At 36.0% G+C, this 11,510-nt stretch overlaps 1 protein-coding gene across 8 annotated transcripts in view; it reads left to right on the top strand.

Moving 5' to 3' along the window:
- Window positions 1-9,674, top strand: part of CLOCK (clock circadian regulator) — a 105,177-nt gene extending 95,503 nt beyond the window's left edge. For 5 of the 8 annotated variants that reach the window (XM_015597564.2, XM_015597563.2, XM_015597562.2 and 2 more), the window contains 2 exons: window positions 1,263-1,557; window positions 4,231-9,666. In XM_015597564.2, coding sequence (XP_015453050.1) covers window positions 1,263-1,557; window positions 4,231-4,410 — 475 coding nt within the window. In that variant the 3' untranslated portion in view covers window positions 4,411-9,666. Of the gene's footprint in view, window positions 1-1,262; window positions 1,558-4,230 lie in introns of all 8 variants that reach the window. The other 3 variants (XM_015597565.2, XM_025040271.1, XM_006922512.3) reach the window with 1 other exon arrangement.
- The last annotated feature ends 1,836 nt before the right edge of the window (window positions 9,675-11,510 follow it).

Genomic DNA, 11,510 nt, shown 5'->3' with positions numbered 1-11,510 from the left:
CCCTGTAGCTCCTGGAAACCACCATTGTACTTTTTAAGCACATAAGTCTGTGAGTTTGACTATTCTAGGTATCTCATATAAGCGGGATCATACAATATATGTCTTTTGTGACTGGCTAATTTTACTTGGCAACATGTGTCAGAATTTTATTGCTTTTTAAGGCTAAGTAATATTTCATTGCACGTACATGCCACATTACATTTATCTATTCATCCCTCAATGGACACTTGGGTTACATCCATTGTTTGACTATTGTGAATAATGCTGCTATGAACATAGGTGTACAAATATTCGTTTGAGTCCCTGCTTTCAGTTCTTTTGAGTATATACCCAGAAATGGAATTGCTAGATAACATGGTAATTCTTTTTAATTTTGAGGGGAATTGTCTTGTTTCCAGAGTATCTGCACTATTTTACCTTTTTATATTCCCACCAACAGTGCACAAGGATTCCAGTTTCTCCATATCCTCACCAACACTGGTTCTTTCCTTTTTTTTTTTTTTTTTTGCATGATAAGCCATCCTGGTGGATGTGAAGCAGTATCTTCATTGTGGTTTTGATTTGCATTTTCCTAATGATTAGTGATGTTGAGTGTCTTTTTTATGTGCTTATTGACCATTTGTATATCTTCTTTGGAGAAATATCTTTTCAAGTTCCTTGCCCATTTTTTAATCTGATTATTTGCTGTTGAGTTGTAGGATTGCTTTATACTAGTTATTAACCCCTTCTCAGATACGGTTTGCAAACATCTTCTCCCATTCTGTGAGTTGACCTTTCACTGTATTGATAGTGTCTTTTGATGCATAAAAGTTTTTCATTTCGATGTACCTGTTTTTTCTCTTGCCTGTGATTTTAGTGAGGTATCCAAGAAATCATTGCCCAATCCAGTGTCATGAAACTTTTCCCCAATGTTTTCTTCTAAAAATTTTATAGTTTTAGCTGTTACACTTAGGTGTTTAATCTGTTTTGAGTTAATTTTTGTATATGGTAAGGTAAGGGTCCAGCTTAATTCCTTTGCATGTATATATATCCAAAAAAAAGTTTGTATTTTTGTTTCTGATCATTTCATTTTGCTATATATACATTTTTGTTTTACCTCTTTCCAATCTTTTAAACATGAAACAAAATTGGAACATACAGCTTTAGAAAAACAAAAATTGACAATACCATTGAGTATTATCTTAGAGAAATATTCAGTCCACTGCCTTTTATAATATGTACCTTATACTTCTGACTCCTCTTCTTTTTCTTTCCTCTTACAGATTTTCTCAAGGTCAGCAACTTGTGACCAAATTAGTAACTGCTCCGGTAGCTTGTGGAGCAGTCATGGTACCTAGCACTATGCTTATGGGTCAGGTGGTGACTGCCTACCCTACTTTCGCTGCACAACAGCAACAGTCACAGACATTGTCAGTTACACAGCAACAGCAGCAGCAGCAGCAGCAGCAGCAGCAGCAGCAGCAGCAGCAGCAGCAGAGTTCCCAGGAACAGCAGCTTACATCAGTTCAGCAACCGTCTCAGGCTCAGCTGACCCAACCACCACAGCAATTTTTACAGGTAATTCTCCCCATGGGGAAGCATTCCCAAACCCTTACTTTTATCTAATGAAATTAGCCATTAGATGAACACTTTTGTAAATGATCTGAAAAATTCATAAGAGCTTATCATACAAGTTAAATTTCTGTAAAGACAGAGTTTGTCCCGGTCAGCTGTATTTCTTCCCTGTTTAGTCTTTGGAAGATTTTTAACCCTGCCATGCACATATCATCTGAACTACTGGATAGAGTAAGTGGCTACTTCTGCCCACATCAAGGCACTTTATAGAGAGCTCTCTCTGGCTAGAGTTTCTGGAATTCAAGCAAAGGCATCTTCTCTTTCTTTCTCTAGTGACCTATCAATAGTTTAATATCTGTACAGGGCAGGGGTATTAAACAGGATTAAAAAAATTAATATGGGCATTATCTTAAATAATTTTTTTGGATTAAATTTTATAATATTTTTGGTTATAAATTAATATTAGAAATACTGTGGACACAGTATATGTCATAGTTAAGCACTTGGACTCTAAAGTCAGATTGCCCTAAGATTCAGTCACTGCTGCTTTACATATTGTGTGACCTTTCACAGGTTGCTTAACTTGCTAAACTTCAGTTTCTTCATCTATAATATGGAGGTGCTAATAGTGCATATCTCATGGGTAAAACATGCATATAAATCACCGAACATAGTTAGTATAAGACATACAATTGGCTGTTGTTTGTGACCACGAATGTTAAACACTTAGATTAACCAAAATGCAGACACGGTTCACGTGTGAGTATATCAGACTAGATCTACTTACCTGAAGGCTACAGAAGAAAGTCACCTAGGGTTGGTATCCTCAGCAAGGAAATTAGGACAGATTTCTGAATCCCAGTACCCTCTCTGGGAATACAGAGGAGCAGATTATGACATCTGGAAATTCAGCTTTTTCTCTTCTGGCCTAGACAGAGCAATTTTGAATGTAGGCTAATCTAGTTTTTTGCTGGAGACCACTCCATGTAAGCCAGGCACATAATATCAATTTTGGAGTTTTACAACATATGGTATAATTAGAAGACTTAGCATTATACTGTATTCTCAGGCATAACTACAGTGTTAATTTGCCACCCTTGGAGTTCTGGTCCAAATTATAATTCTTAACTTGGTGACATGGAAAATTAAAACAGGCTAGTAGCCTAAATCTCTCTCAAGTCATACTCAACAGCCTGTTAGACATTAAGACTATAGTATAGCCATTAATGACTGGCTTAACTATTTTTATAAATGAACTAATAATCTGAATTCATAACTTATAAACTGCTATCTAGGGGAAATATATTCAGTGAGAATTAAAAAAGGAGAGGACTTGCCTTAAGGCCTCAGTCTTCTACGTCTGTTAGAACGAGGGCCCTTAAAAGAATGAGTATTCTCTTCTCCCCCATTTGTTAAAAAAGCATTCCAAAGACAAGGGACCGCTGAAGCAATAAGATAAGTGACACCCTTCAGAAAAACACTCATGCGTAGATAGTAAATACACAACTCTCATGTAATACCTAGTTCCATAATGTACCTCTGTTGTGACCCTGTAAGGCTCATGAATATCCTCAGTTGTTTATCTTACAAAAATTTTTCCTAATAATGGAGAGAAAAAGCAAATTGTTCAGGTCCTTGGCAAAGCTTAATAATGGTTCTTAAAGTTCAAAGATCTATTTGTGTATTCATGCGCATACGTGTCCTTCATATATATTTGCAAAAATCACCCATCACAGTTCTCTTTTAAAGTTAGGACCCTGTTCCAAGTTATATTGTCAGTAGTGAGAAAAGACATTCATTTTAAAAATCCACTTTGTTTTGCCTAGTTTCTTTTGCATCTCCAGAAGTAGAAATTAGGTGAAAGAAACTGAGGCTCCTGGAGTTGAGACTTGCCCAAGCTCACACAGCTAAACAATGGCAGAGCAAAGCTCAATCCAGAGCTTCTGGCTTCAGATCCTGTGCCCTGTTTTGTTTTGTTTTGTTTTGTTTTGTTTTTGGTTATACCAGACTGCTATAAATAGAACTTAAGTCTCTAACTTTGCCCTCATTTTTATAATACTTTTAAATAATAATGATGTTAATATTTAATCTTCATAGAAACCCAATATGGGAGGCAGTGTGATTATCCTTATTTTGTGAATGAAAAAACGGAGGCCCAGGGAAGTAAAGAGCTTGACCAAGGCACATATTTAGTGAATGGGCAGCCAGAGTTTGAACCCAGACAGTGTACCTCAGGGCCCGTGTCAGCCTCTGAACTACTGGCTTCTCTAACCAACCGAATGAACCTATGCAAAGGCATTGCTGTTTGGCTTCAGAGTATTCATGTTTCATATTTTCTTACCTATGCTTAAAGTTTATTATCTGTTAAAAATTGTGGTCTTTAGAACATATAAAGTGAAAGAATATGTGTGGTTTGTCTCAAGACATAGATTGATTGCTTTCTGTACCAGAAATTCTCCTGCTTAGGTTCCTTTAAAAAATGAAATTCTGCTCTACTTTCAAAAAGAGAGAAAGCCTTATAAGCATTTTCCAAAATATTGTTTTTAAATGAGAGAGCAAAAATTAGATAGATTATGTGGAATATAAGGATTTCGTCCCAATGGAGACTGGAAAACCTAAGTCAACGTAGACAGCATGATGGCAGTAAAGCGATGTTTCATAATCCGTTTGTTTTAGACTTCTAGGTTGCTCCACGGGAACCCTTCAACTCAGCTCATCCTCTCGGCTGCGTTTCCACTACAACAGAGCACTTTCCCTCAGTCACATCACCAGCAACACCAGTCTCAGCAACAGCAGCAACTGAATCGGCACAGGACTGACAGTTTGACCGACCCTTCCAAGGTTCAGCCACAGTAGCACACATGCCTCCTCTCTGACCTCAAGGGAAGGAGGAGCTGGCCAAAATAGTTGCTGAGATGATCTGAGGATCAGGAGGAAAAGTTCCAGCAGTTTCATGAGATGCATGAGTGTTCTAGTTCCTCAAATTAGTTAGCAGGGAAAATGCTGCCTAGTGCTACAGATGTACATCAAATACCAGCCAGCAGGAGATGATCATAGGGCCATAGCCAATTCTGACAGTGTTTTACTAGCCCAGATATTTTTTGATGGAAAGAGTATATTGCCAAATGTTAAGAAGCTCAGCTATGAAATGTGACCTCCAGTGAATCAGAAAGGTACTAACAATGTTAGTAACTTTCAGTGGTTCTGCGCCTGTTTTCAAGTGTTACAGAGGACACGCCACTGCCATGTCAGGGGGTTGCTTACAGTGATGCCGTGAAGACAGTCCAGTAGGCCCAGTAGGCCCACTTTCCCAACCCCTCTCCCTTTTCAGAGAATGATGGAATCATAATTAATTTCAGAATGTTGTGTGGGTTCAAATTATGTACAGATGCTGTAAAAATATTATGTATATGTCTGGAAAGAAGGAAAGAAAGCAAAACATTTTATATGCTGCATGAAAGCATTATCTCCCCCTTATAAGTGTGAATATGTTTCCTTAGATTCTGATGCCGTGTGCAAACTAATACATCCTTCGTTTCCCCTTTTGTTTACAACATGATAGTGTTCTATTTGCTTTTCCGGGGCACAAGTCTTTTGTTCATACTTGGCTGTGATGTCACAGTTTGTTTAGTGAGATATGATGTGCTGCTGGGAATGGATTTTTTTTTCAGGTTAAATTATTGAAATAATAGGATTTTCAAGTTATTCAGAAATCTCTCTCATTTCATTGTTTTTCAATTATGTTTGAAAATAGGATTTGCACTGCTTTATTTTAGAAGGTTGGGAATTTTGATCACATATTTTGATATAGTTCATAGTTGGAAATAGTTGTGTAAATGGTTTTCAACAAGCCTGAAAGTAATTTCAAGAATGTTTCAGTGTAGGAGTAAAATTTGCACACAAAACATTTTAGGCACTTTTTAACATTCTCACTGGTGGGAATTTTAACTTTTAGGATTTGTTGGAATCTTTTTATTATCCTTCACAATTTCAATGCTTATTTTAGTCAGAAATGATTCAGGGTTATTTGAGGGGGGAAAAAAAACCCATAGTGCCTTGATTTTGATTCAGGTGATAACTCACCATCTTGAACTCATTGTCTGGTTTCAGTAGCAGTTTTGAAACCTTAGTACATTTTTAATAGCATGTGGGTGTCAGTGCCATTATTATTCTCCCAAGTTCCTATGAAGACTGCTTTCAGTCTCTTGGACTGGAGCTATACAGATAATTTAGAAATAAAAGATGACACATCCTAACACGATTTGTGATCACAAAATTGTTTTCCTAAATCAACATCTTCCTTTTAAGCTAAGTAGTAGTTATTTAGGAATTATCAGGAAATATTCGCTCAATATGATCTTAGTATTCCTACAAAGAAAAAAGGGGTAGGAATTGGCTTTGCCTTCACTACAACACTAAGATATTGTAACTCACATGCTTTCTAAACATGAACTAAGATTTCGTTTGGCAATATCATATTCTTAAAGGTAATTCCAACAGCAATTGTATTCATAAAAAAGCATTTTATATATTTTATGGTACTAATTAAATTTACAACTATAGAATAAAGGAAAATTAATGGAAAGTTTATTAGGATTTAAAAAATTATTACTGAGAAAAGGGAAGACAGTAAGCTGTAATAAATCAAAATTGACTTGAAAAAAATGTATAACAGAATTGAGGTTGTTAAACAGAAAAGGTTTTGAGCAATGAAAATAACCTAATACGGAATTGATAGATAAAGGAGTCAGAGGAATTCTAAGTCAGTTCTTAAAACTTTTCTGTCTTCAGCTTTGCTGTCATCCTTAAGGGATATGTTTTGTCTTTCTGTAGAAGATTATGCCTGGCCACACTTAAATTAGAAAATTAATGTTAAAAACAACCAAAGAAAGTTGGTATCTAGCCTTCTATAAAAGAAGTATCACTAGATACCAATCAGTAATTAACATATCAAGGAGCTCCTCTTCTAGCTAAATGATCATCCAGAATAGATTTCTGACTTTCTCATGAATGTCAAGGATAGTTGTCAGAACATGTACTTGAGCCATACATACACTGACAAAATTGATGTTGTAGAATATGGTAACAGTACTTTCTCCCCTTTCAAATTGCCTTTCTTAACCTTATCATGCCATAGGTATCTGACTTGTGCCTCATTCATTTATTGGTGATATCTAGTGATATGCATTTAGCTAATAAAAGGTATGAAGAACTGTTACATTAAGGTTTAGTTAGGCTCTAAGAGAGATACTTAAGAGAAACATGGTGGACCGTGGTACTGTGTACCTAGGTTAACAAAAGCAAAGCTCAAGACAAGCCACAAGGTAAATGAGAAAATCAGACAAAATTTTGCATTTATAATTCCTGTTCCTGACAGTTCTTTTTTTTTTTCTGGTTAGAATTCGTTGCTAAATTTAAAGGAGCAGCTAGCTGCTTTTTCTTTGCTGTCAGCATGCAGCATTGTGTTGGAAGAGGTGGTAAGCACCAACTGCCTCTTAGCTCCTTCTTTAACTTCGTTTTCCTTCTTTGTCTCTTGAGCTTGGATTGCAAAGCTGTCCCTGCCCACTCCCCCACGAATGGAGATTTGAGCAATCTGACGAAGATGCAACACTTGCCTGTTCTTCATTCATTTCTGTAGCCAAAGTCGTTAATTAAAATTCTAAAACTAAGTCATGAAAAGACACCAGAGACACCTCTCAGCTACTTAAAAATTGTATCTTCCTTCTGCTGCTTTACTGTCATAGTCAGTTTTTCTTTAAAAAAAAAAACAAAAAAAAAAACCCCACTTTATTGTGGGTGGTACTTTTTAGTGAAGAAACCGTTGAAGATAAGGAAAAATGTCAGCTATTCTGCAGTTATTATCTTGCTTTGGACTGCTGTGGCACTGTGTGCGTCAGTATTGTTTTAACAACTACTAGCGAGAACTGCAAGGACTAATAAAGTTGCTACTGGGAGGGCTGTCAAAACAACTTAGACACTCAAAAATACTCCGTTTTTTGAGTGGAAAATATGGGTGGAAAAGCAGACAAGGGACAAGGGGTAACATGTAAGTAAATACATTTCAGTCTCCAAACTGTGTCCTAAGTTGAGGGGGTAATTTGAGTCTTGTGCTCTGCTTTGTCACTTAAATCTGGTCTAGGAATGTACTAGTAATAAAAGGATACCAGCAAATTCGAATGGTTATATTCAGTGTGGAATAGTGAAAAAGTTATTTGGATTCTTCAGAAGTGCTGTAGTCTAGTGGTTGGTCATTGCCTTAAAGCAGTCTGCTTGCAGTTAGTTAAGGGCATTGAAGCAGTGCAGCTCTGTAAAGGGCAGTGTGTGTGGAAGGGAGACAAACCCTTGTTCGGGAAGCCTTAGATAGGGGCCCTACAGACAGGTGAAAGTTGTTTTAAACTGGATAAACATGTTTTAAAATGTTTCCACTACATTGAGGTAAACTTTTAAAAAGTGGAATGCAAATAGCATTTTACTCTAGTATTGCTCATTTATACCTTTTTCTTTTTCTGTATTTCTTTGGTGATTGAAAGTTTATTAATGAACATTTGTGTAAAACTCAATTCAAATCTATAACCTTTCCAATATCTGTGATCCTGTTCATAGTCCCTCGGGAGTCAACGTTGGAAGGTATAAACACTGGATATTACTATTGCTGAGTGAGTCTAGCCCGGAGTAAGCTGATTGGAAATTTTAGATGGTGGAAAAGAAACAGCACAAGACACTTGCCAATTTATTAGTGATAGGAGAAAGAGAACCTTTTAAGTTTATTTGGGTTGGATGAGCATTCTTCTAAAGGAGCTTCTGAAGTAATTGCAAAGGAAAAGAGTCGACTATTTTTATAGCATATTTAATATATTTGTATATAACTATGAATATAGTAGGAACCCCCCACATCCTTCCACTTTTCTAATTTCCTCCCCCCTTTGCCATAGCACTAGTATAGCCTCATCCGCATGGGTAATGTGCCTATTGTCAGCCTACCAAAAGATAGTGCTGCTGCTTTCTGAGACAGGTGAGAAGACCCAACTCTCATGCCTGGGGATCCTTTATGTAGGAATAGCACACACTTTTAAAACAACATACCACAGTCTAAAAGCATCATTTTGAAATGTAATAAGCACTTTATTGCAATTATTCATTTTGATAAAGTTTATTATGTTAGGCATTACCATTTCTAAAGGATCCCCAAATCATCACTTAGGTGAAATTTAAAAATGACACATTTCTGAGAAATGTTTAGATCCAGTGAACCATAGTAGGTTTATGGGAGTGATTTCAAGGTAGCCAAATGAACTTTGACTTTTGCTTTGAATGTGTTGGAGTTGAGATTGTAGATACTAGTTCCACTTAGACACTATTGTAAACCCATCTTGCCTATTGTGTGGACACCAAAAGAGACCAATGAGCCTGTTTATTTTCAGAGGTCTAGGAAAATTGCATCAGTGTGAATAGATGTATAAAACTAACCTAAAAGTGATTGTTAGTAATATTTTAGAATACAATCATTTCAAGAATTATTCTGGGTATTTTACATGTGCTCTGAAATGTTGGCATGTCATTTCAGCGTTTCCATTTGAATTGCTCTTGTAATATTTTTGCACAAAAAAGACTGAGAAAAAAGACTACTTTGATTGAAGTATAATTTGGTCTTAATGACTCCTGTGGAAACACTGGGAGTGAATTTTGTTGGTATGGTTATTAATTCAGGATATTTAAAACAGTATTGAACAGCTCACAAGAAATTAAACGTGGATATTTAAAAATTAAAACTTTCCATGTGAATGTTTTGCATATTTTCCCCCATGTCATAATTTAACACTACATTCCTTGTTTTTCTTAAATAAAATACTTTGCAGGTTCTGTTTTGAGTATTTAACAATGTTTTGTAAGCTGCCTGGGTTTTCCTAGGGGAATGTTCTTTAATGAAATAGGATATAGTTTATGAAGAGACTATTAAATGAAATTCCATCACCACCACCAGCAAACACTGAGGTGCTGCATTAAGTGACAATCAAATAGTATTTATGGAAGAATTTAGTAAGTGGTTTTAAAAGACGAAATTGCTTTGTAAGCAGTCCTCTGAGTTTCTTGAATAAAAAATGGCTACATGTATTTATTTATATTTTTAAATATCTTTGTGTTCTGTTTTCTCATCAAATGATTTATTTCACAGTGTCATGTATTTAATTTGTGGTTGTTTTGCCTTTTAATCACTTAAGAACTGGCTCTTCTCTGGGGTGCAGTCTCTAGCCCTCAATGACGACTCTTCATGGGCAATCCAAATCTTTTACTGCAGGACAGCAGTGGAGGGCCCAAATCCAGACGCCTCTGCACTTCCCTCCTGGTCTCAACTCAAATAATTTAAGAAAAAAAGAAGAGTAACTAACTCCTTTCAAATCTGCTTCGTATAGCTCCAACATTTTTCTAGTTTCACTTGCTGCCTTTTCTATTTGGGAGGGCACTTATATTACTTCCCCAACACAGCCAAAGGCCAGTATGACAGAACCAATGGCACACGTTTCCTATTTTGCCCATTTGGGGAAGTGTCAGTAAAACCCTTCAGCATTTTCTAATGGCCGTTACTATCCATATTAAAATCCATATAAAGTCTTTAAATATAGGTAGAACAATGTATACATACTGCAAACTCTTCTACAAAAAAATGTTTGCTCTCTTCACCGGTTGCTTGGTCCTTTAAAAACAAAACCAAACCTCCATACTGTCCAGTAAAGCGGTGTTAGAACATTTGAAGCCTAGAAATTTTAGGATACTTCATGCCGATTTGCGCTGGGACAGAATTCCTCACTTTAGGACTCCCAGAGTAGCTCTTGAGTCCCACAGGCCAGCTGCAGGGCACACTGTCTAGCTTTCGGGATCTTAGGGAATGGTAACTGAAGCAAATCAACCACAAGTTGGATTTAATGATGTAAAAAATGTGTCTTAACTCTGAGGGTTAAGTTGAAGATGTGATGTTTTCAAATGCATGCTTTTTACATTTCTGAGGAAACAAACTGTGACATTGCTTTAAAAATGACATTCAAATGTTTTATAATCAGTGTTTTTGAGTTGGCCTGTATTGGTACAAATTCACTGCTGGCAGTTGTGCCAGTATTAGTGTTAAAATGTAGGAAAAGCTATATTATCTTCAGATTGATGTATTATATAACTAGACAATCATCAAGCAAAAAAAAAAAATAAGGCCAGAAAATGTCCTTTTTCTTTTTTCAATAACTATGTCAGCCAGACATCTGTAACTTAAAATTATTTTGAAGTCTGTTCTACAGTATAAGTTGGGGAAGGATCTCTGTATGGCACTTATACCTTCACTCTATGTAAAGATTGAAGCCCAAAGATGAGTTAAATTCAGTGCTGTATTGAAACCAGTTAGTGCAAAAAAATGTTTTATCTTTGTAAATTTCTAATTGTTAACATCAGTTGGTAGCTTAAAAACATACACCAAATTCTAATGTTCTGTGTGGTTCTTAGTGTGCTACACTTCCTGTCCTTATTGCTTGGTTCTTGGTTTTAATAAACTTAGATATAGCGTAATATTCTTACTGCTGAAAGGTGGAGCTGTAAATGGCTAATCTTAAGAGTACCTGTTCACTCAGGCCTCTTGCTATATGATCATTTTCCCAAGTTATGATGTGCATGATTTCTTGAAAAACTACACGTACTATTAGAAAGCTGTTTCCCATAGTTTTGTATTCAGAACCTAAAATTAATTATAGAAAAGCCAAGCAGGAGCATTGTTTTTTATAGATGTAAAAATTAGATCTAGACTGTTTCCTTATTCAATTTAAAAAATAAAAAATACCTCACTTTTTTTCAGTATCCACCTGCATTTCTCAAAAAATAACACCTGCTTTATGTGGCACATAACTTATAAGAATTGCATTATTTTGGATTTTAGAGTATTAAATATTTTTAAATGACTACCAATGAAAATTTTTTTA

Source organism: Pteropus alecto, unplaced genomic scaffold (genome assembly GCF_000325575.1).
Source record: "Pteropus alecto unplaced genomic scaffold, ASM32557v1 scaffold57, whole genome shotgun sequence".
Taxonomy (NCBI): domain Eukaryota; kingdom Metazoa; phylum Chordata; class Mammalia; order Chiroptera; family Pteropodidae; genus Pteropus; species Pteropus alecto.
The sequence above is the reverse complement of the archived record's forward strand: the minus strand, read 5'-3'. Positions and strand labels throughout refer to the sequence as shown.